The following is a 26,277-nucleotide window of genomic DNA, read 5'->3' as shown; positions in this document are numbered from 1 at the left end:
ATTTTTATCTTTAAAATATTTTAATTAAAAAAAAACATGATAAAATTAATTATTACTATAAACAAAAAATTAAAAGATAAAACAATAATTTTTATATAATTGTTTTTTTATTTTGAATGTATGTAAAAAATTTTGAATTAAAATTTATAAAATTCTAGTTATAATTTTTATATAATTTTAAGATTGGTATAATTTAATATACATATATAACATATGTCATTACAATGTCAGTTTTGTTACATTATTAGTACAAAATCATAATAGTGTTGATATGTGACATGTTAAATTAATTTTAAATTTACGATTATATGCGGAAGAGATTATAAAAGATGGACAAAATTTCTCGTATATATAAAATTGAAATACCTATATTAATTCGTGTTTTCTGTAAAAAATATAATCAACAAAGGTTAGAATTTAAAAATATTGTATTTAAATATATCAGTTAAGTTGTATGAATTAATTATTAGTGTATTTATTAAAGATGTAAATGTACATATTACGAAGAATTGCAAATATCTCGAAATGCAACTCAAAAAGAAATAAGAGATGCCTATATTAAATTATCAAAACAAGTGAGCCATTCTTTTATTCTTATAAATATTTACAAAATATTACAAAAGCAAGTAATTATTTAGTTTATTTTAATATATTTTCAATATTTTTTTAGATGCATCCTGATAATAATAATACTGGAAATCATGATGATTTTGTAAAATTAAATGAAGCATATAATATTTTAAGTAATGAACAAAGTAAACATATTTATGATATTGATTTAAAATTTAATAATATTTATACACACAATTTTCATGAAAACACTAGGTATATTTTTTAACATTTCTTTTCAATGATTATTTGACAAAATTATTATAATTATATTTATATTATATATAAAATATATTTTCAGATCTAATAATCAATATTATCATGCATATAACGTATATTATTCAGCAGATGAGAAAGAAAATTATGAAAAAAAGAAAAAAAAGACAACTATCTTTTGTATGTTTCTTGTAATTATAGGAACATTTTTTCAAATAATTCGTGTTATTTCATGGTCAGATCATAATAAAAGTGCAGCATTACAAAGAAGTGCTGAAATTCAAATGGAACATGAACAAAATATGAAAATATTTGAAAATAAAACATTTGAAGAAAAAGTACAAATTCTTAATAAATTGATTAAAAATCACAATATATCTGTAGATGATCCATAATATATGATCCAAATGTATTTATTTATTTTTTATTGTAGTAAAATTCTAAAAGCTATTTTTTATAGAATTATAAAATATAGAATTATATGTTTGTATTTGTTTTTATAGAAATATATTTGCAATGCAAAAATATGTTACAATTGTGTACAAATTAGAAAATATTATTTTTTTAGATAGAATAGTTTTAAATGTAAATAATTTTAAAAATATATATAATATATATAAAGAAATTAATATATATATTATAAAACAAATCTATTATTTTATTTTATAAGATTCTAAATTTGATTTGAATCTACATTTTAAATATCTATTATTTTATTATATTTTATTATATGAACAAAATTTTTATTTAAAAAATCGAAAATATTCCAAATTATTTATATATAAATTATGCTATATTTATTTTCGTGTATAAATTCATTACATATAATAATAACAAATTCATATATATTTTAAAAATATCCAACAAAGCAAAAATATGTAACTAAATATATATGTTTACATTTCTAATAATGCAATATTCATTTATAGTTTAATGCAATTATATTTATTAACGTGCGTTATATATTAAAATATTATTGCTAGCATTTTGGCACGATTCATTATTGTAATGTCATGAACAAATTATTGTATTGTAATAATTGTATTACATTTTAATTTGTACAAAAGTAATAAATAAATTAAAGAAACATTAGAAAAAAATAACTGTACAACATTTTCGTAAATTCAAAAAAGAAAAATAAAATGTAAATGTAGAAGTGCGTTTTTAAAAATCATTTTCAATTCTCTATAAACAGGTACTCTTGATTCTATTTCTATCATGTTCACAATTTCTTAATGTACGTAACAATTGCTGTATGTGGAAATGCTGGAGAAAATATAGGATTACCATCTTCATCTACATAATCTGCATAATTAAGTTCATATATTTGTTCAAAACCAAGTCGCGCGCAAAGTTTTCCGGAAAAATAGGATGAGCAGTCCACACGACAAATATGCAAGCCTTTTTCTTTTCCAATTTCACTATAAAAAAAATATTTTTATGAGATATTTATATATAATTAATAACAATTTAATATATAATACTTCAATAATATAAGCATTCAATTTCATTAAAGCATATGTATACATACATATACATATGAATTGATATAATTATGATTCATTTTACTTCGTTCATGTATATTTTATTAATGAAGAAAACAAAACTTACAGTGTTTTTTCTACAAGCGCTTTGGCAACCCCTTTACCGCGCCAGTTTGAATCTACAGAGATTATTCTGATTTCTAAAATATTTAATCCCCGAAATTTTCCATCGCGATTTACATTTCGATCTACGTAATTTAATAATCTTAGAATTTTTTTGAATTTTGCGTTTTCACATGTAGTTATATATTCTGGTTCTTCATCTTTCGGAGGATCCATCTTTCCTGTATTTAAATAAATGTATCAATTAATAATTATATAAACATTAAAATAAACATTTATGAATTAATTAATATAATAATTAAACGTATATATATATATGAATTTAAATAAATATTTTAATATGAATGAGAAGAAAGTTGTTTTAATATAATGATAATAAGTTAAATATTAATAATAATAATTACACAATCAAATATTTTGATTTAATACTTGATATTTAATATTATTCCAAATTCTTATAATATTTCGATCTTAATAATGTTTCGATAAGAAATATTCAATATCGATAAAATAAGAATTCTATATTGAGAATTCTAACTTGACAGGTGAATTTTTGAACTTGATTTGTTTGAATATGTAATTAACTAGATGTATCGATAAAATAATGTAATTACTGCGATTATGACAACCGATAACGATTAATAGTTACACGCTTACTCGGTATTCTCACAACAATTTATGTAACGTTAAATATGTAGTACCGTTTTATACGATAGGCGTGTCTTTTTCTCTTCGATTTTTTTTGAAATTTTTTTATGTGATTTATATATTTATTATTATAAATTATAATCAATTTAATCTAATTTATATTTAAATATAAACACAACAAGAAAAAATATATAGTAATTTTTAATTAAATATTTAATATTTAATATTAAAGTTTTATATAAGTTTAAATATTAAAATTTTTAGCTTTGATAAAAATTATTTCCTTATAAATACTATAATTTCTATAAATATTATAATTGTCTATAATTTCTATTTTTAATAATCTACGTATAATAAATAATAAAAAGTTTCTTAATGATACTAATTTTCAAACAGGATATGATAGGAGATATCTCATTAATTTCCTTGAAACATGTTATGAAGATCAACATCTTGAGTAACTTTGATAGTATATGTATATATAAGCATCGCTCGATTTTAATTTTAAAAATATTTGCAAAAATATTTTCATCATTCGTATTTCAAAATTTGAAATAAATTTTAGATTTAGGATAGGTCAAGGATAAATAAAGTAAATTTAAATCTTATTATTCGAAATAGTTTTAAATCATAACTACATATCAAAATCATGCAATGAGAGAGTTCATATTCTATATATAATTACGAAATAAAATATTTTTTGTACTATATTTATATATCATATTTTAAATGTTATTATTTTAAAATATCTATTATAAATATTTATTCCATTATCTTAAATTTATTTTTTAATATATAAATTTGAGAAATATTTATCACGATCGATTCATCACGATTTTATATTCATAGAACTTTTTAACTCATCATTGTTTTCCACTGAAAATAGAACATTCTTGGTATGCGATCGTGTTGTTAACCCAGATATACATCTGCGTAAACACAATCGTAATTCCAACAGCTTTCGCGTAAATAGCTCAATGAATAGTGAAAACATTTGTTAATCTTTGATACATATAGATCAAAGTCTTACCATTTAATATAACACCTATTATAGCACCGTTCGTCGAGACTGCCATAAGACTGAGATTATTTTCAAGGGAAGACATGCTACAATATTCTTCCAATTCGAGACAAGTGCTATCCTCGCTTTCTGGTATTAACTCAATCGAATGATTAAGCGGTTCATCTCTGAAGAAGAACCTTCTGAGAAATTTAAGTATTCTAAGCTTATCATCTTTGGTGATTATTTGAATATGATAATCCATACCAATTCTTTCGTCGTTCGCTGAATCCGCAAGCTAAAACAAACAAGAAAATAAAAATTACAAAATATACGCAGATATGTTATTTTAAACTTATCTTCGTGGTTTTATTAAGTCACTATATATATATAAAATTTAGATAAATGATTAATCTAGTTGGTATTTGGATCATTGCTTAGAACAAAGTGGCACATCTGATTGCACGAATTCTGAATAACAAAATATGGTGCAACAATGCATACATAAATAAATGTAACTTAATGCAATCAAGACAATAACAATTCGTTATTTTCGCGTTCACGGGAATTGAATTAACGCTTTCACACAGAACAATTAACGAGGTTTGTTATATTTACGAAGTGTTCTTATTTATGCAACGTTTTATCACAGTTATCAATGAATAACATATTTCAAGACTGAATAGTTGATCACTTTTTATACAATGAGTACAAAAAATACAGTATAAACGAAAATAACTTATTTTTATATATGATGTATTTTTGAATTTTTTTTTAAATTCAATTAATTTCTGAAATTATTTTTAAATAATTTAATCATTCATACATATATATAAAATTACATAGTATTTATATTCACAGTACACTTAATTATTTTTATATCGCAACAATGAATTATAATTATAATTATTCACGATGTCAAGATAGAATGAAAAAACATGGTATGAATAAAATTTATTGGAATATCAAAATTCGAAATGAAAAATATCGTGGGCTTACCGTGTACTTGACCATTTTCGGCATTTTTTTTGCGAAGTTGGTCTGACTCTTGCCAACATCGATAAGAGCAGAATTATCCATATTCGTAGACAACGCGGTTTCCATGATGATGAATATTCAATGTTTGTTTTATACGCGCTTGAAACCGGTTTCTCCAAAATTTTAGTGATAATCGTCTCGAAACGAACACGATTTTACATTTAATTGGTCACTAAATGTAAAAGCACCGGCGAAGTTTGTCAATAACACGAGGTTCGTGTTGACGTCGAGGTGGTAATCTAATACTGCGCTTTGTGATAGGACGTCGTCAGTTCTTATATACGCTCAGTACGGAAAAAAGCCACTCTTACAGGTTCAGGGACAAACGGGAATACAGTTTAGGATGTTTACGATAAAAAAAAAAACATCAGGATCTAATGGAAAATACGATCGATCTGATTTCCTGTTTTTAATTCCCTCTTCTTATTCGAAGCATTTTTTTCGTCGAAGCAATCAATATTTTTATATTTCCGGTTGTAAAGATTTTGCAACCGGTATCGATGTACATCTTTTTCAAATTGGAAAGGATGCCTTATATAACACCTCGTACACGTATATTCGATCATCTTTCGCGATGTCTTCCCGTTAATAATTATTAATCGCGTGAGTCCTTCTTTTGAGTTTCTTGATTATCACGTTATCATCGTGCTGTATCGAAAGAAGATCTAATATACATCGTATGCAACAATCGTATCATCGTGTGTACACATATTATTGTTGCTTAATATGACTTGACATAAATGAAACAAGAAAAGAATAAAGAAAAATTGTTTTAAGAATAACGTTCAGCTTGAGACACGCGATCGACGTTTAATAGAAATCTAAAAAAAGAGGAAAATTATTAGTCGCGCCGATTACTAAGGGATATACCGCGATAGACACTAATGCATATCGTTATGATATAAGAATGAATGGTATTAATTAACTTATCCTCGAAACTGCCATGCCATTCCACGAAATCGCGTACAATATTACAACTGTCACGTTTTCCCATTATTCGTACCGCAAATATTGCAACGTGACACGGAAGTATAACAATTTCGTAGGCGCGAAGAGTACCACCATTCTCTTTCCACTCTAAAATCTTTCAGTATTTGCGTCGTCGAACGAGTGACATTTCAAGAAGCGCGAAGTGCTTAATTTAAGCTCAGTGTACGTAAAGAGTCGGGCAGAAAAATAGCTTAAGATTGGAAAATAATTGGTCAATGTTTGCCGATTAAATAGACTTCCTTCCTTCGTATATTGACGAAACGTTAGTGACATTGAAAAACGATTAAACTCGTGAAACGAAGAACGTTAAAAATTTTCGAAAAATCATCTCGAACATCTCACTTCGAGTTGACGTGTTATTCGAACGAGAAAAGAGTAGGATCGCGTTTTATTTAAATTCAAAGTGAGGGGTTTGTGTCAATGCGCGGCTGGATATCGAATGTAATTCGACTCCGATATATATATATCCTCTTTCGAAACTGAAAGTTGATTCGCGCCTTATATCCTTTCGTTCTCTTCTATTCTATCGGCGAACAACAGTTATATACCAAAGTATTATATCAAAGGCAGGTACCAATAAATCTTTCTAATACAAGTAGATAATCGAGGAATGCGTTGGCAACCTATTTCCTCGTCATATAAAAAAATATTTAATATAAACCAACGTGAACCGGATTCTGGTTCAGGCTGAGGCCATTTACCCGCAATTTATTTATGCGTCTTAAAATATTGATATTAATCTAAATATTATAATAATTTGCCTAAAATATAGAGAAAAGACACACCTAGGACCGGTCACGGAATTCTCGTCGATTTAAACTCGCGAAGGACAGCGAAGAGAACCGTAACCGTGCCTTAAGTGGCATTCAATGACGTCGGCTTTCAGTTCCTGGGTATCGAGTGTCGTTCTATATCCTCTTTCGACGCGAAGGTGGATTAAAAAAACGGCAAAAAAAAAAAAAAAGAAGAAAAAAAAAAGAAAAAAAAAGATATTATCACTCCTTGAGAATTCTTGTAAAATCGAATTCAGCTCGAGTTCCTGACCCATTTTTCATACGTTTTCCTAGACTTTCCTATATAGACATCCTGTCTCTGGTCCGGCGATCTTTCGATCAGAACCTCCAACGAACATTGTTAGCCTCTCCGCAACGGTCGACGAAGCAAACACAATCACCGATATCCATAGCCTTTGATCGCGAGATCTGATAAACGAGGCGATCGCTAACGATACGTCGATGAAATATAACAATTGCTCGTTTCTTCTAGGAATCCTTTCGAACCGGATTCGGTGGAAGGTGTTAAACCGTGAACGCGGCTTCTCCGTGATCACGCTGCGCTCAATTTTTTTCACGACACCTTCCATCTCTCGTGTCTTTTCTTTTTTTTTTTTTTCTCTCTTATCGCGTCTTTTCATCGTCCACTACGTTTCCACGAGCAAATTTATTACAAATCATTACGTCTCCACTCGGAGATTAAACGATAACAAGTGCGACAAGTTGGAACAACTGCGAGAAATTGCATTGCGTGATCTCGAATTGGAATAAAAGACGGAGGAAAAAGAATCTAGAGAAGTGAAAAATCGCGATCGAATAGGAAGAATTGGTTATTCGATTCTGATTAATTTCGATTATATTATTATTGTCATCGCAACGTGCATCCTTTACGTTTCCGGTAAAGGATTATTATTCATGATTGATGATTCTTAATCGGATTTTTTCTGTTCTTTTTTTTTTGTGCGCGCGATCAAAACGTGAATTTCTTAAACGACGCATTGAATATGCGTATCGAATGTACCATTAATTAGAAGGATATCGAATCCGAGCTGCGTAAATTTCAGTTAAAGAAATGAAAATAAAAGCTTCAATGACAAGTAGAGTAGAAGTTGAAAGAACGATTTCTTCTTATTCGTTGCCACCTTTGAATTTCGATCGACTCGATTGTAAATGATTTTTTTATGTTAATCGATGATATATTTTTGTTAAAATGGCAAGCCCGTTAAAAGATCACGATACGTGATTACGTGTACACATAAACGATTCTCAAACGAGTGGCAGAGGCGGTGCCAGATCCGTAACTGGCAAGCCAATCGGAATAAAGTATACCTTCTCTCGCATTAAAATTGCGGTAATTGTACACACGTAAGTTTACCTCGAGAATAAGACACTCGATTTAAAAAATTACGATGCATATTACATTGTGAACATTGTCTTTCTTTTTCTTTCTCTTTTTTTCAACTATTCATTCATCCACTAATCATTATCGCAATTTTTATATTCACGAATTCGAAATTTGTTTATTCTCTTGTAAAGAAATTCGTAATTAAACAGTATCTGATATACATCGAGAATCGATTCTCGCATATATACTACATATATTATATATAGCGAGTGACATATGAGAGTATCGTTGATATCCTTGAAACACCGAAGCGTATACTATGTAATTTATTCTGTGTAATAAATTCATTAATCGATATCTAAATGTATCAATTAAATCCTATTACGATTTATAGGAATGCGAAGATTTAATTATTTAAAATGTGTTAAGAAAATACTCTAGTACCGTTTAATATCAATTCGCAATTTTTTTTTATTTCGCAATACGATATGGTTCATTTGATTCAACCTACAATGCTGTAACGATTAACTAATAGATCATAATTAATAGTAGATTATATAAATAATTTATATCGTTTTATATAATTTTTCACTATTATCGAATCATGTCCAAGTTAATAATTAATAACTTTTCTCTCCAAAGAAATATCGATAAAATATGCTCAAAATACAAAAGAAGAAAAAAAAATATATTGCCCTTCTATCGAATTTATAAGATTTACTCGATCCGTATAATTCAATGCTGGAAAAACAAAGAAAGAAAGAAAGAAAAAAATAAATAATGGTTATAATATTCAAACAGTGACCGTGTTTTCAACAATGTTTTCCGTCTTTTTTTTTGCATAAATATTCTATTTAGATCATATCTAGTAATGATACTTTGTAAATAAAGTATGTAGCCGTGAATATATAGTTGAACTGCTTTCTACGCAATAGTTTCTTCTAACACAATGTGTAAATGTAAAATATAGTCCGCACACACAAGATGTGTGCGAAATTAGCATTTAAACTTTGTATCGAACGATTATCGAGCATTAGATCATACGGTTCGTATATCTAATCTTCCAGATTAAAAAGTCTCCCACTATTTTAAAGGGATTTCATTTCCAAAAAAAATTTAAACTTGAAACCCGATATTTTTTCCCCAATGATATCCATTCGGTGATGATCCAATCAAATATAAGCATCACACCGTCAACAAATAGAATCTTGAAAATCAAAAATCGCTTCGTGTTCCATTGTATTCCACGATCCCTTGGAGAAGAAGACACTCGCCACCTTGAAGACACCTCGATACGTGACACAAATGATCAAAAAGTAGCGTATGTCGGATGAGTTTACTACTTACCACGTCGCGTGCGGATACACGCAATGAACAAAAAGAAATTGATGTACGGTTGCTCGACTATTAGATCCTCTCTTCTCTACTGGCCTCTAATCGGTGTCTATAGGTTTGGACGTCCTCGATACGTGACAATCTTCAATTTCGCATCGACCAGATAGATACGAGACCTGTACCGATTGATGAAAATGCACCTGACGTGCTATTAGGATATTTTGTATTTGGAGCACGTGCACTATTCCGAAAGCGAGACGATATAATCGAATTACAGCTGACACTGGCCGGACGAAACAACTTGTACAGATCAGGTTGTTCGCTTATTCTATATATCTTGTGAGTGCCTGGCCGTTTAAAATTATCGATCCGTTATCGAGTTATTTGCTTCATTATTGTTTAACAATTGAGCGATCATATAGACAAAAATTTGATAACGTTATCGCGCAATTAAATAAGAAATTGAATTTTTTTTTTTTCTTTTTTTTTTAAGTCAACAGATGGAATATTCTCGACTATTTCTGTCCGAACGTATATCGCGAATACGTCCAAAAATAAAAGGCAAAGGATCAAGCAGAACGTTGCCAATGCCACTGATATATTTAACGATTCGTTTTCGCATTTTCGTTTTATGGAAAATGTACGTATAGCTCCTACAACGAGTGAAATATTCGTGTTTGAACTCCGCTACCTTTTGTCTATCCAATAAATCTGATGATCGGATTATTACTTTAACACGTGAGGAAATCGATTTATCGTTACGTGTAACAGAATTAATGTCGAATGAACCGTTTGAGTTGGCTGTTCTTCCCAACAGCGCCCAATTTCTCTTGTTCGTATTTATCGAAGGGAAAAGAAAGATACGATTAAGGAGTATGTATAAATATATACATGGAAATAAAGAATATTTTCGTCAACGAGTTAGTTATTATGTTATTATCATCATTCGCTTAAAACAGACATCCGATAAAGCTATTCTATCCCCGATAGAATAGTTTTTTAATCGAAAAACTTGATTTGAGGAACGAACAAGAGATTTCTTATACATACCTGAGAGCAATTTCGAACTTTCTAGACGACTTTTCGTCGTTTTCGAACACACACGTCCCCTTCAGTCTATCGCCAACTACGCACTGCCAACGTGAGAACAAAGTTGGAGCAATAGGGAGGGTCATTACCATCCGGCACGGTAATATCCCTTCGACAACAACCCATAGAAAGGGTAGCCCCCAGCTCTATTTTTCCATTGAATTTGATTAAGTTGCAAGATCTGGAACTATTGGTAATTGGGATGCTCGACTCGATGGATCGACCGATCACAGCAATACCTCCCAGCATCCAGTTAAGCATAATAAAATTAACCAATATGATCGTCCGTCGTTTTACCATCTATCCTCTAATATTCGAGCAAGATAAACCTGCGGAAATTTTAATTAATCCAATATTCGTTATCGTGAGATAAACGATGGTTTAATGCCTCGATCCGGCTTGTAGCTCGTGATAACGATTCATTTATCCATTCCAGACCAGATTACCTTGATCATTATAAATAATATATACATATATATATATATGTTTTAATATGAAAAAAGATAAGATGAGTCTGATAAAATAAGGTGATTAAGATTAACACCGTATAACCACAAACAAAATAATGAATTGCTAATAGCAGCAGTTCACTTGTTAATTGCCGTAATTACGAACAGTTGCTTAATTGTTATTTGTAATTATATATCATTATTACTTATAATTACAATATGCTTTACAATTACAATGTAAACAGTTATTTATTTAGGGATATTGATGAAATCAATTATCGATTTGAATTCGTTATGAATCATATCTACTTACGTCGATAGAAAAATTGAGGTTAAAACGCGAACGAATGTAGACTAATTGTAATATTAAAATGATTGTGATTAATTGTAATTTAATTGAGTTCGTCCAAACCCTACGTGGTTAACATAATGATAATTGATATTACGCAGCAAGGCAACACTTGCATATCGAAAGGAACGAATTGTTATCTATCGTTACGTACATTATATTATCCAGAATAAAGAGAATAAAATTTGTTTTTAATTAAGTACCTTTTTTTTATTTCTTCGCGTTTCATATTCCAGTTTTTTTTTTATCATATTATTGCATTCCTCGTCCATTTGATTTATTTCATTCTATAGAGGAATAATGCTATATGATTGCCAATACACAAATCCTCCAATACAGCGAACAATATTTTTTTCTTTCCGTGCCTCATGAATCTTTTATGTCAACTATCCTTTTCTTAATTGCAAAAAACATCGGTTTCCTTGCCAATACTTTTAAAATAATCGTGCCATCAATTATCCAGATAAATTTTAATCGAGACGCTAGAATTTAAGTTAAAAATTGCTTTAAAATTCTTGTCGGTAATTTTCCTGTAATATCAGTTTTTTCGTTCATGATATCTCGATAGATACATGTTTTTTTTAAAAAAATTTTTAAAAAATGACCGATGATGTAACGATCGCTTTTCAAATTTTTCAAATCATTGATAAGAACGATGATAACGATTTCGTTCTTGAGATAGATTGTATCAGAAAGTTCTCATTCATTATCTTCATTAATCATCACCATCACTTGCTAACAATTCACGATGTCAAGGTTAACTACAATTCTACTAATTTTTGCATACTCTGCATAACCTATAAGTATGCCATTTACCTTTTATACTAGCCCAAATTTTATACTAGTTCAACTTTGGCACGAAAATATTGTAGATATTAACAAAATATTAATAAAACATTTTATAAGATGGTATTATGGATAAACCAACAGAGGGAAAGTATTATTAATGTTTTTCTTCTTAAATTATCTTATTCTTTTGATTTTTCTTTGTGTTTAATGAAAGAACAATTAAATCGGAAAATGTCAAAAATATACCACTTTAATGATAATAATAAAAATAAAATCTACTCACATTTAATTTCCATTAACGTGACTGAGACATTATCATAAATATCGTATTGAAAAGAGTAGTATTTTTTAATAGAAAATGACCAAGGTGTGGCTTTAAAAGAGGTGTGCAAATAGAAGTTGTGTCTATTTTTTTTAAATAAATACTATACTTGTTATTATGGGATTACAAGTAAGAACATTATGTAAATTATATGTAAAAAAAAAAAAAAGTAAGAATCAATTTCTAATTGAATTTAATATTGAATCTAATAATAGATTCAATATAGATATATATTTAAGTATTTTAATATAAAACATATATATGTAATAAAAATAAAATATATTGTACAAAATATAATACGTACATTATATATTTGTATATCAATTTTTCTCTAAAATTTTTTGTTCTGAATTTTTTATCTTGCGAAAACTTCATCACTAAAGAATAATTTGAAAATAATTTTATGTGTATCTAAATATTATTACATATAATATGCAATATATTAAAACACAAACACTTTTTTAATGTTTAAATTAATTTTTTTTTTAGTACTTAACTAGTAGAGCCATCTCTTTGAAAAACGTTCAGACTTATCGTACTATTATCGATAGCAAAATAAACATGCTCTTGGTTTGTGGCGCCATCTCTTTAAGACATTTTGAAACTTCTTTATTGTTAGTAATTTTGCGCAAGAAATTTCAATGCTTTTCTGAGAGATGGCGCCACAAACCAAGAACATGTTTACTTTTCTATCGGTAATAGTACGACAAGTTTGAACGTTTTTCAAAGAGATGGCTCTACTAGTTAAATACTGATCTCTCTATCCTTTTCTCAATATTTGTTTTCTTTGTCTATATTTGTGTTTCATTTGCGGCACTCTAGAGATGGCGCTAATTCCCGAATTTTTACTCTATCTTTGTCCTTCTCTCATTATTATCTCTTCTTGTCTATATTTGTTCTGCAAAACATGCGCTAAAAAAACATTCGATATTTAAGAGATAATAAACTATTGATACCAATTAAAAAAAATCTATGAATATAATCCAATATATACTTTTGAAAATATGTATTAAAGAAATTATTTTAAAAATTTATTGGCTTCACCAACTTTTGTAATTAAATAGAATAAAATTTCTACATTTACCATTTTGAATCATAAAAGATTTATTAAACACAGATTTTTTATATAATCAATATTTCAGAACATGGAATATGATATCTTCATCTCAAATGTTAAGTTTATTTTGTATTTTGTCTGTGGTTTATATTTTTAATACGTTATATATATATATATATACATATATATATGTATGTATATAGGATATATCTCTTGGAGATATATTTTACATAATACATGAATCTATTAAATTTACGCTATATGTTATTTGTATCTTGTTTTATAAATTTTTATTTATATCTTAAATTTGCGTATTAAAAATTATTTACTTAATTTCACAGGGTGCCTTATTCTTCAAATACATTACTGTCAATGCTTCGTGCCATCGGCGCGCTCAGCCAGCGGTTGTCATGGTGACTAGCAATCATCTTCCCCCACTATTTTGGAGTAAGCCCCCTCTGCGTCAGTCGTTCGCGAAGCCTCGCAGGCAGCGGATATTGCATAGTTGGGCAATTGGTTTTAATGTCGATCGTCTTTTTCTTTTCTATTGTCTTGTAAAAGAATCATAAAGCAAACGACAAAAACGGTGCGCCTCGGGGGCGCTGCCGCAAGTGTACGGTGCCCAATTTCATCACGGTGATAAACTTCGCTGCCGGTTCTTCTCTACACGGTCAATAATGAGGGACATGGCGGGCAAGATCGCCGAGTTGAAGTTCGAGGCACCCCTCGCACGATTCGAGGAGGAAGACACGGCCAGCTTGAAGAATATGAATTTACTGACAGGTGCGAAAGAACATACGTTGTCTTTCCGTTTGTTCCCTCGTACTTGATTTAGGATCGATCTTATTATGTCAGTTATGAATTTCTATTAACCTCGTTAAGATCAAAGTCTATTGTGATATTTTTGAATCAGAAATGTCTCTTTATTACAGATGTATTTCATCAAATACCAAAATCATAGATTTGATCAATTTTTTACAAAAATCAATATAACTTTAATAATTTTCGTTTCTTCTCTATTTTCGATCTTAAACTAATATAATTGTAAAGTGAATAATGATCGAATTATTTATGAAACAAACATGAACGCATAATTTTTTCGATATTTTTGATTTTCTTTACCTTAACTAAAAAAGGTATTTCAATACGTCATCGGCACTATAAGCGGAAATTTCGAAATCGAAAGAGTTTCTCGATAGTGGGAACAGGTTTCGTTTGTCTTTGTATAAACGTGCGTACACACGTAGTCACGCTTATTTTGCGGACGTGTAAATTAAATGACGAGGGTGGCTTAGTATAGGCAGCGATGAAGAAGCGACCTTCGGGCGACGAACGCGCGACAAAAGGCTACGTCATGCGTACAATTGGTGTCTAATATCCTTCATGTACGCTTTAACTCTCGTATCACTTTTCACGACATCGTAGAACATACATCGTTAGAAATCTGGCCTCGAAAGACCTGCCTCGTGTAAAAAGAAAAACGCAAATATATGAAACGCGTATATGTTTTCCGGTCCCTTACAGAAAAATGACTGATATTTAATCCTAAAAACATTCGATCTCTTATGCGTCACTAGTATCTATGCGAAAGTATGATCCATCGTGTTTATATAACTGATAACATATCCATAATAAATGTAAATTAATATCGATGTCTTTTAAATTAAACTAAACTAATTATTCTACTTAAAAGTTCTTTTTTATGATTCTATATATAAAAGTAAATTATTATCGGCTTTTCAATCTGATGTGTCCTACATCGAACTTATCGTGTTTACTTTTTTATCGATTCTATTGGGAACGATGATTAATAAGCTAACATTGAGTTCTAAAGATAGTACACGTTAATAATGATTTTTTGTCTGTTATATTTAGAACAATTGCTGGATACAAGTTTAAACACGACTTATGGAGAAAATTGTAACGCAAATGAGCCAGCGACTACGCGTGAAAATGGCACTGATATTTTGCAAGAGGGGACATTCAGCCCTTTCAGTGGCAGTCTCGAGGACCTCGTTAACACCTTCGATGAGAAGATAACATCCTGCTTCCGCGATTACGGCACGAACGTTGAATCCCTAGCACCCGTGCAAGTACGAACGCAAGAAGAAATTATGAACGAATGTCAGTAAGTGTCTGAAACGTCGACATCCTTTTTATATTTACACATTGTTACAATAGGTATTATTTTTTAAAAATATATCATTACATAAAATCTGGTTAGATATTTGAATGGTAGTTTGCACCTCAACGATAACCTCAAGAGAAATAATTTTAATTAATCAAGTCAATTAATGTAAAATAATCGGTTAGTGAATGGAAGATCTAACCAGAGATTTCTTTATTTCCTTCTTCTTTTTTTTTTTTTTTTTTTTTTTTATTTATTTTCACCAAAATGACCTCTTTTTAACGCATCGCCGGTAAAAGAAATAATTAAGTGCGCAAGTGAAAATTACGTTAGTACGTGCGCGATTGAGAAGTTTCTATTACCCTCGGGTCACGCGATATCTCCGGTACAGTTATACCGGTTTACACGACCACGTTTGACGATTAAAAAAGTAAAACTACTGCCGCTTCTTGGCGGCTGAAATAAATAAATATTCCTCGAAGATTGCCAGAGTTATCGCATTCAAATTGTCGCGTTTACCTTGAGGTATCTATTACGCTGTACAACTCTTCGATCCTCGTTATAATAATGATAGTCGCATCAGTTCTTGCTGAACGGAAGTAATCGTTTACGATAATCATGATGTTATGATATTACTCTTGTACGAATAGTAATTATCGCTCTTATTATTTTATCAATAGCATAATTCAAGATATTAAACTGTTATTTAAAGAAATTTTTTGCAAAAAGCCATATATGTAGATCGTACAGATAAGATGTAAATATTAAAGTATTATGATTCTATTGATTGTTCCTTGGATAATATTTCATATCCTGTTTAAGTAATCTCATGTTAACGCTTTCTTCGACTCTCGTTAAGACGCGCAAACAGTTTCACTCGATGGCTCCGGCTAAACCGATATCGTTTGAACATAACTCGTATGGTTTCATTAAGAAGCGTTACAGGTTATTTGCGCTAAATCGCCACATTGATATGATTCAACGAATATTATCCTCTTATTTTTTGTATTATATAATTTTGTCACATTTTCTTAAAATAAGTGTATTTTTTTATCAATTGAAGAAAGAGAAATAAAATAATTGTATATATATTTTTAACACTGATTGGAAATTTATAAATTCGTTTGAAACGATTTATTTTTTTAAACAAAATACAGATTTTTCTTATAAGTTTGATCCTTAAGATCACAGTATCGATTCTCCAACAGAAAAGTGTGCCACCACGAATACTCTCTACTTACATGACGTTTGCGGCGCGTTCTGCAGCTTTCTCTCCGCGAAGTGGACAGAACGCATAACAAGAAAGTAACTTATCTTCTAATTAAACTATCGTTGCGCTCCGTGCATTAGCAAATTAATCGATCGATCGATTGATTTCTTGTCGATAAATTGCACAAACAAACACGTATCTTCATTATTTCCCATTCAATTTTTTCCATTATCTTTTCTTTTTGTTCTTCATTTTCATAATGAATTATCATAGTGAATTAAATAATTATTTTTTATAACACATAGATACAACACTATAGATTTTCGTGTCGATTAGGTGAAAAAAAAATAATAATTAAAATAAAAAAAAGACAAGAGAAGATTGCGAGAAAACTGGAAGTATCGTGAAAATTAATTGAAATACCCGATCGTTTAAAAGATTTCACAGATTCCTGAAACATACCCCGTGAAAAATCCATGGTATTATCCGCAATGCAGGTGTCCGTCCGCCGAATATATTCCGCCACGTAACGCAGTCCGTGCAGGTGAAATTCAACGAAGCGCAAAATTGTATCTTCTTCGGTGTAGAATAACACGGTGGGGCTCTTAAACTCGTTTCAACTCCACCGCTTGTGCATAAATTTCTTTGAAGTCACGCCTTTCTCGAAATTCGTCTAGACATCCTGCTGCCTTTCATCAGACCGATCGTAGTAGAAAAGAAAATAAACCCGTGAAAAAGCATTTTGTAGTAGACCTAGGGGAGCTGTTATATTAAAGGGAAAGAGAGATTGCATCGGGACGAAGAATTAACTCTTACCCAATAGGGGAGGTCAAATTGACGACCCACGCATAGTTCTTTCGAGATTGTGTACCTGTTTGGACAAGCGCCTACCTGAAACTTTTCTTCTTTTCTTCGGTTGCTGTCATTGAAATCTATGAACGGGGGAAATAAATCTGTTCCTTCGGATTTCTTCAGTATTTTATTTTAGAATTTAACATTTATATACGTTTGTCATAAAATTATCTTTTCGTGCAATTCTATATGACATCATAATAGGATTTTATGCGTGTAGCGAATTGGATAGTTAAACTTTATTCTTACTGATATATGTATTACACAATTACACGGTAGACTCGGTTCCAACACGTTGTAACCGCAACTTCTCCAAATAGATATTATCACGAAGAGGTTTACTATATCTTATATTTTATTTTTGACTGCAAAATCGGAATTGAACACGAACTCGAGTCCACTATTCGAGCGTTACGTAACGATTGAGACATCGGATGATTCATCCTCGGTTTTCGACAATTTTTGCCTCATTAATTACGAAGCAAATATTTTGCGAAACTTGTTTTGATTATTGTTTTAGATATCACGCATCACAAGAATTTATTCAACGCAGCCAATTTTTAATATACTCGTCATAAATAAATTAAAAATTATCCATACGATTAAACGATATATCACACATCGATCGTTTAAATTCCATTTTCATCGGAGTGACTCCTCTATTTGAATATCTTTTCTCGATTCAAATTAAGAGTCGATCGTTCTCTAGAATCGATTTCTTTGAATTATGTTTAAGCGACAAAGACGAGCATAATTTTAGGTTGGTCAAAATATCGAAAGTCCGAGCGTCCGAGAAGTCGAGAGGTCAGTGGCCGAGGTTCGCAGAGATCGGGCACGTGTACTCGCACGTGTCTCATTCGGCATCGGTGCCGCTTTCATATGCATGCATCAAGCCGGAAAGAATAAACGCATCCGTGCATGCGTATCCGGCGCATTGTTCGTAATCCAATTTGTCACGAGAGGAATAGCGTTGTTCCACGAACGAAACGCATCTCTTCTTCTTGGGAGCCAAGGTCGTGGCTCCGATGGTCTTTGAACGCGAAACGGTAGCAGCTTTCTTTTCATCTCTCGAAAGACTTTCTCGCCCCGTAAGGCACGTAACTCCCTTTCCTTTTTATTTTTCTCTGGCCCTCTTTTCAAACTACACACTCATTCTCGAGATTTCTCCTATCCATTCTCCTATTCTTAACAACTGTGCGCTAAACGCGGCAGAATTGTTAATTAGTTGTCACTAAAGAAATATTTCAAACGAGTATTTTTATCTTTTAATATTCACAATTGAAAGGTGAAACGTCTATTTTGTAAAAAGCTAGAAATTTCCATTTCAGATTTAAATGGTAAGCAGTGTAAAAATTGACGTGACACGAGAAGAATGCATAGGGGCACCCGAAATCCAGTTCCCCAGGAGGTAACGGGTCAGTAACGCGATCGTAATAGCGAGGAATCGTGCATCGATCGAATCGTAAGGGGGTGTCTCATGAAAATTTGATCTTTGTGTTTTGTTCCAACGTTCGTATCGAGCCACCCTTCGAATGGACAAACGTCAATAAAACAGCGCATGCGCTGTACCGGTTTCTATATTTCTCGACCATCATTCTCTTTCGTGCCCCGTTTCTCTGATTCTCAATTTATTTATCTTTGTCGGCGAAGAATATATGAGACGAGACGAATCAATGGTACAATGGTAAAAAGATTTAAAGTGGAAATACTTCGATTTCTCTACATTGTAATCCTTTTTCTATTTTTTAGGAACGGTAATATTGTTTAGGAGTCAATAAAATATTCCTCGTAAACGTTAAGTTGTCCATTGATTCCGTTATAAATTAGCCGATATAAATTGAATTATAACGATTTATTAGAGTGATATATCGTCGAAGAATTTGATGTTTTTGCTCGTAAGCTGTTTGTATTATGCAACAGATAATATACGAAGACTGGACAGGTCTCGTCACGGATCATTGAACCGAAAAATGAATTAATAAGCAAAGGGATACACTCGCCTTCTAGGGAATTTAATTTCACTCTATTTTTTTCGTTCCAATTATTAGAGAGAAATATACAGATCACGTCAGAAATGATGATTGCAAAAGTATATTATTCTTTTTCCTATTTCATTATTTCTGTCTGCATCGTTTCAATTTAAAAATTTAAATAAATTTAAAACCAGACGAAATTGTCCCTGATCCATTCTTTCATCAGTGGATCTGGTTTGGTTGTTTAGACATTTGATCAGAATGATGAGACTAACATGTGCACAGGATGAAGTCACTGCTTTAATACACTTAACGTTAATAAGAAACTCGAGTGGGTCGAATTGACCTCTATTTATTAATCCAACACCATCGACCGGTTCATCATATGTATTTGTATGCCCCTTTTATTTCCGAGAATCTCTCAGGCGTACAATACCATATGAAAAACTATTACATGAAAAAATTATAATCGAAATCGAATCAACTTGTGATCGATAAGAATAATTAAGAAGAAAAAAAAAAAACAAACTTTTAAAGACTGCCAACGAACCATGAAGCTTCGATTTCAATGGTAATTAAACCTAATCAATTCGTTCAAGTTCAGTCTGATCGATTATCCGTAATCGTAGGAAATAATTTAATTGATCGAACGAGCATACAGAGAAAAAAGTATAAAATAAACCAAATATATTTGTAAATTATATACGGTATTATACGGTCTGATCGAAATTGTTTATAAATCGGAAGTCTAAAAAAGGCCCGATAAAATCTTTTTCACGGGTGCCGATTCCACGCGGAAATTCATTTCCTTAGAATGGGTGCATTGTTATCGAAACGAGTTAAACTGTGTTTACAATAGATCGAGGGGCTTATCTATACGGTCTGTGCCTGTATACTATACGAGGCATGGGATACGCCTACGAGAGTCGAGTGATTCACACAGTATACATCCTAGAAGACTTCATCCAAATGTCGCATCTCGGAATCTTATCATATATTTCACCACCAGGCATTTGACGCGATAATACTCATCTGGGAATCGTTCACAGGATGTGCAAACTGCTATGAAATTTAGATTACGAAATTTGATGTTCACACGGTTATTCTTCGCTCGTCAGAGTTCGATGGAATAATTCGTTTGCAACATATTGTTGTTATTTGTTCAGTTTAAAGATAGAACAGTTCGTAGAAATATGACAATACTATTTCCTCGAGCATCTGCATCAATTTTTAACGTATATTATTAAGCATGTATTTCTAAAAATATTTAATATTACATTTCGGTGTTGATTCTGAGTAATCGTTAAGAGTTCGGAATTAAAAATAGCAGCTGCTTACCCGATTCGTAATTTTCAAACAACAGAGGACAATTCAATATGAGGATATGAGTCAGCTCGTATAATATATGTACTTAACTAATAATGTGCCCAATGAAATTTAATGTATTTGGAAGAAAAAAATATTCTCTTCATCACAATCTCTAAAAAGAGATTTTCAATTTTTTCTTTTTTTTATAGAATGTGGTGGACGATTACCGGTACGTTTGGTAACATATTACCAATCGATTGGAGTAAATCGTATGCTAGAAAAATGCACATGCCTGCGCTTAATTTGAACGAAGCTCCGGTTTCACAGGAAAGGTAAATCTGATTTTTTATAGTCTTCTTCAGTTTTATTTTGCAGCTTTTTTTCAGCAAAAAAACATACATATTTTAAAATAGTAAGAAGCATTTTAATATATTTTGAAAGTATATGTAAAGCACGATTTGCAAATTAGACGCTTTCATTTTATTTGCTATAGACCTGAACTAGAGGATTTAAGTAGCGAAGATGAGGCTGTTGCAACTGATTTGGACATGCATGCTTTGATCTTGTCCAGTAGCACCGATACCCATAGTCCAGAGGAACCGTTGAAAACTGCCGAAGAAGTACTCCGTGAAATAGATGATATAATGCAGGTAAAAATCAAATTTTTCAAAAACTAGATAGAAATTTACGCGAAAAAAAGAAAATTTATCTTGTGTAGGAAAGTCCATCCATGGAAAGATCACCAGATTCTGATGGATCTTTATTAGATAGCGACGAAGCGTTGGAGAGAAGCAGAGAAGTTTTAGGCTCTCCACTGCATGAAAAAAGTATATTTAAATTGATTCAAAATAATAAATCGAAATAGATTTCATAATTCTGAATTATGATTATTCATTCTAGAGTTAAAACATCTTACCTCCAGCCAGCTTAATGAGTTACTTGGAGAAATGGAATCCTTGGTGGGAGCGCTTAGTGAAACTCTCATTGCAGAACTTGCTTTACGTGATGAACTTGAATATGAAAAAGAATTAAAAAATCAATTTATTTCATTGTTGTTAGCAGTACAAAATCGACGGAGACAGCATCATGTTACAAAAAAAAGAAATCAAATGCAAAATGGTACTAGTCCTTTATTACAACATAGATCACTTCAAGAATCTAAGGTAATTTGTGATTTTTTGAAATGATAAATTCACAGATAAACTTAAAATTATTTAATTTTAATGCTGTTTCTTGCAGTATTTAACTACCGTAATTCCTTACCATACAGACAGTGGTCCACCAGACAATCAAGCATTACAAGTTCTCATAAAAAGTAAGTATTGTTAATTATATAATTATATTAATTATTTACATTTGATATTCTATTTTACAGTATTAAAAGCAATTAGTGAAGACAGTCCAACAGTACCTACTTTGTTAACAGATTATATATTGAAAGGTAATTGAATTTAAAATAAATATACAAACTTAATATATTAAAATATTATTATATATATATATATATATTTTTTTTTTTTAGTTTTATGCCCTACTTAGTGAGCATACTATAAACTTCTTAAGGAGAACGAAAAAAATTGGAAAAAAGATATTAATTATTAACAATTACAATTTGCTCTCTTCTTGCCAGTATGCTTTCAGCTGTTGTTGTGCCGCATATTCTTGCGTTAAGACGGGTGATTTTGCTTCGTCTTGAATTGTGTCTCGAACTATACTCAGTATCGATTATAGATTTATAGATAAGGTCTGTGACACTCACATCTAGTCTTACTTTATATATTATCACATGTATATTATTTTATATAAAGATACATTTCTAATATCTATGTATGCGCTCTATTAAATCTATAAAATACCTCTTAATCTTGTATGACTTTTAAAATCTTCGTTTTTGTATACATTATCATGAATTATCATGAATTTCGCAATAATTCTGTTTTTTGTAATTTTTTGTACATAAAGATCTTATCGAAATATGTGAGCAAATTTTACTATATTACCGGAAATACTTATATTTATGTAGAAAAATATCTATTAATTTATAGATTATAACATATAAATTTATGAATTTGATGTATATTGTTGTAATATCCATGTACCTATATAGAATTATCTATAATAACATATCGCGCAAAAATAAAAATCTTGTTGCTGAAATAATTATATGGATATACATTTACAAAATCTATTTAATGATTATATGCAAAATAATAAAAATATTCAATATTTGGTGTATAGCAATATAGTTGTTTGCATATATTAAAGATATTGTGTTTGTTAAAATAAAGAAATAAATTAAATAACCTTATACGATTTTTTTAAATATATATATAAGATTTATATTTTTTTTTATTAATTAAATTTATCTATATTTCTATATTCTTTTAATTTCTATTGAATTTTATATGTATTTAATCAATAATAAAATTTCCATAACTCAATCACGTGACAAAAGTGCATTTTATAATTATTAAACGTAACTAAATATATTTTTAAAAAACGTTTCTAAATATATTTGAAATTTGATTGTTGATGTGTAATTGAATTATTAAATGTTTATTTTACCTTTTTTTTACATAATATATAGAATTATGTAAAATTATATAAGTAGTTGAGTAAATATACGTATAAGAGTAAGATTCTTTAATTTTGCTTTTCAAAGGCACTTGTTTATTTAAGAAAATATTTATATGAATTAATTGAACTATGAATGGATATCAGGTAAGTATGCATTTTATAAGTATGTAATAGATTATAATTATTAGTTTTTAATAGTATTGAAAAAAATTACTTAATAAAAATGTTTTAATAAAACCTAACCTAAGATTTTCATATGACGAAGATTAAAAAGAAAGAATAAAATAATATTTTAAAAATTATGTTTGTCTTTTATAGATGTTTTCGATACATAATTTAGCAAAAATTGCTTTTTGCGGAAGTATTTTTGTAACAGTTACAGGATATACTTTAAATTATTTTATTGATAAAAGAATTCGAAAAACATTAACATATAGAAACGTACTGGAAATACTTTATAATCATAAGAAGACTATTGAACATTTGGGACAACCGATAAAAGAAGGAAAATTAAAAGCTGATCCTAATAATGAATATAATGATATTAAGAAATTCACTCTTTATATGAAAGGAATTAAAACTGCAGGAAAATTAAATTGTGAGTATCAAGTAGATGAAAGTGGAACCAAAATAAAAAAAGTAGAAATTGAATTTAATGATGTTCCTGATAAAATCTTTGTGATTCATGAAATTGAATAAATATAATAATGAAATATATTGTTTTATTTTGTATTTCTCTTATATTTTTCTGGTATTGTTTAAAAGTTTACAAAAGCTTATTACTGTATAAACTTCAAAGAAGAGTTAATATGACATTTTAATTATATTTAATATTATAAAATTATATTGAATAAATATAATTAATTTATTTAATTGTTTGTAATGGCATATCTGTAACACCTTTCGGAACTCTAAGACCTCTTCTACTATATCCAAAGCCAGCTTGAATAATATGTATAGCAGCTTTAACAGTTAATCCAACATCATATTTATTACCAATATAAGGATTTATTTCTACAATATCTAATGCATTCAATCTCTTAGTTCTATAGAGAACTTCCATTAAATGAATAGCTTCTCTCAATGATAATCCACCACGTACTAAAATAAATATAGGAATGTTTAAGAATTAGATTGAAATTAGTTATTTAAATGAAAGTAATTTACCAGGAGTTCCTGTACACGGTGCTTCCAAAGGATCTAATGAATCAATATCGAAACTAACATGTATTGATCTTGAATCATTGGGATCTATTTTATTTAATGCCATATAAGTAACATCATGAATGCCTTAAAAAAATAAAAAAATATTAACGATTGATTAAAAAATGTTTGTTTATGATTTAAAAATTTATATTATAAAATATTACCATATCTTTCTATATCTTCCATGCCAAAAGCAGTAATACCAAATTTCTCAATAACTAGTCTTTCATAACTATCAACTTCTCTTAATCCAATGTAAGCTACATTTCTGATAGACAGCCTATAATTTATATTATACTATATATTATATTATTCATTTTGATAATATTGTTATAATATAATTATGAATTACATTGGTTTTTGCCAATCCATTCCTGGAAGATGTGGCCAATAATCAGCTAATTCAGAAGTTAATAATGCTACAGGCATTCCATGAAATAGTCCAGTAGTGCTAGTTTTATTTGTATTTAAATCTGCATGAGCATCAACCCATATTAAAGCTATATCTCCTTTTTTCTTTAAAAATAAAGTATAAAATAAAAAAATATATAACAAGAAGAAAATATAATTTTAAACATAATTATGAAATAATATAAAATTATATATTAAAATAATGTTAGCATTAAGTATTATTTTTTTATATTATACCTTAACATGACCATCTATAGTTCCAATTCCTAGACTATGGTCACCACCAATGGTTAATACTCTTCGATCTTTCTTCAAAACTTGTTGAAATTGTTCAGATAATTTGCTTGTACAACCAGCAACATCACCTAAGTGTGTCATGTTATCTACCTGAGTTACATTTTTTGCTTCATATAAAATATTGCCATAATCTTTTACATCTAATCCTAATTTAATTTAAAAATATATATATTAGAATTAAAATATATATGTTAGACTTATAATCTTTAAGTTGTTCAAAATTAATAAAATAGATAATAATTACCTAATAATTCTAATTCTTTCATTAATCCAGCTTCTCTAATTACTTCTGGACCTTGTGCTACACCTCTCTTATGCTATATTTTTATTAATATTTCATTATTCCTATATTATTTATTTTATATTATATAGAATAATACCTGGCCTTTTTCAAATGGTACTCCAATAATTCCAAGTTTTTTGTAATAACGATTTCCTAGTCTAATAATAACACTTTGTATTTTTCTTAATGAATTCATTTTGGATTTTAATAATAAAAATTTAAAAATAGATTATCCACAACAAAATGGCATTCAAAGAATGAAAAATTTCGTTTTAATTTAAAACATGTAAAGTGTAATGTATTAAAATGACTGATTAATTTATACTTTTATATTATTTTATAATATAACCCTTAAGATAACCCTCAAGAGTTACATTACAATGTGACATCATATGAGATAAATGAAGATATATTCA

General features: G+C 29.6%; 5 protein-coding genes and 1 long non-coding RNA gene across 7 annotated transcripts; 3 read left to right on the top strand and 3 right to left on the bottom strand.

The window, feature by feature from the left end:
* Positions 1-187: 187 nt before the first annotated feature.
* LOC107999485 (dnaJ homolog subfamily C member 4-like) lies at positions 188-1,925 on the top strand. Its single transcript, XM_062080139.1, has 4 exons — positions 188-409; positions 485-575; positions 671-825; positions 911-1,925. The coding sequence occupies exons 1-4, from the start codon at positions 330-332 to the stop codon at positions 1,218-1,220; spliced, it is 636 nt and encodes a 211-aa protein (XP_061936123.1). The 5' UTR covers positions 188-329; the 3' UTR covers positions 1,221-1,925.
* LOC107999552 (arylalkylamine N-acetyltransferase 1) lies at positions 1,600-12,688 on the bottom strand. Of its 2 annotated transcripts, XM_062080136.1 has the most exons (7): positions 12,521-12,688; positions 11,652-11,930; positions 9,574-10,979; positions 5,080-9,503; positions 4,111-4,378; positions 2,437-2,653; positions 1,600-2,246 (listed from the first exon to the last, which is right to left on the bottom strand). In XM_062080136.1, exons 4-7 carry the CDS (start codon positions 5,182-5,184, stop codon positions 2,048-2,050), a joined length of 789 nt encoding a protein of 262 aa, XP_061936120.1. In that variant the 5' UTR covers positions 5,185-9,503; positions 9,574-10,979; positions 11,652-11,930; positions 12,521-12,688; the 3' UTR covers positions 1,600-2,047. The 2 variants fall into 2 exon arrangements, with proteins under 2 accessions (XP_061936120.1, XP_061936121.1); XM_062080137.1 differs by lacking the exons at positions 5,080-9,503; positions 11,652-11,930; positions 12,521-12,688 and having other exon boundaries at positions 10,612-10,773.
* A 1,110-nt stretch (positions 12,689-13,798) lies between these two features.
* Positions 13,799-23,395, top strand: LOC107999540 (fasciculation and elongation protein zeta-2). Its single transcript, XM_017059459.3, has 9 exons — positions 13,799-14,399; positions 15,492-15,744; positions 21,297-21,419; positions 21,581-21,737; positions 21,806-21,914; positions 21,988-22,250; positions 22,327-22,402; positions 22,463-22,528; positions 22,610-23,395. Exons 1-9 carry the CDS (start codon positions 14,294-14,296, stop codon positions 22,624-22,626), a joined length of 1,170 nt encoding a protein of 389 aa, XP_016914948.1. The 5' UTR covers positions 13,799-14,293; the 3' UTR covers positions 22,627-23,395.
* LOC114577745 (uncharacterized) lies at positions 21,430-22,142 on the bottom strand. Its single transcript, XR_009831354.1, has 2 exons — positions 22,004-22,142; positions 21,430-21,901 (listed from the first exon to the last, which is right to left on the bottom strand). It is a non-coding gene; the product is annotated as an uncharacterized LOC114577745 (long non-coding RNA).
* Positions 23,396-23,534: 139 nt separating the features above from the next.
* Positions 23,535-24,537, top strand: LOC107999536 (uncharacterized). Its single transcript, XM_017059454.3, has 2 exons — positions 23,535-23,808; positions 23,983-24,537. The coding sequence occupies exons 1-2, from the start codon at positions 23,794-23,796 to the stop codon at positions 24,361-24,363; spliced, it is 396 nt and encodes a 131-aa protein (XP_016914943.1). The 5' UTR covers positions 23,535-23,793; the 3' UTR covers positions 24,364-24,537.
* On the bottom strand, positions 24,385-26,197 carry LOC107999535 (arginase-1). The gene is made up of 7 exons (XM_017059453.3): positions 25,959-26,197; positions 25,823-25,895; positions 25,519-25,724; positions 25,223-25,386; positions 25,035-25,150; positions 24,832-24,954; positions 24,385-24,765 (listed from the first exon to the last, which is right to left on the bottom strand). Exons 1-7 carry the CDS (start codon positions 26,055-26,057, stop codon positions 24,530-24,532), a joined length of 1,017 nt encoding a protein of 338 aa, XP_016914942.1. The 5' UTR covers positions 26,058-26,197; the 3' UTR covers positions 24,385-24,529.
* Between the last annotated feature and the right edge of the window lie 80 nt (positions 26,198-26,277).

This window comes from Apis cerana, linkage group LG10, assembly GCF_029169275.1.
Source record: "Apis cerana isolate GH-2021 linkage group LG10, AcerK_1.0, whole genome shotgun sequence".
Classification (NCBI taxonomy): domain Eukaryota; kingdom Metazoa; phylum Arthropoda; class Insecta; order Hymenoptera; family Apidae; genus Apis; species Apis cerana.
This window is presented reverse-complemented; position numbering and strand designations above follow the sequence as displayed.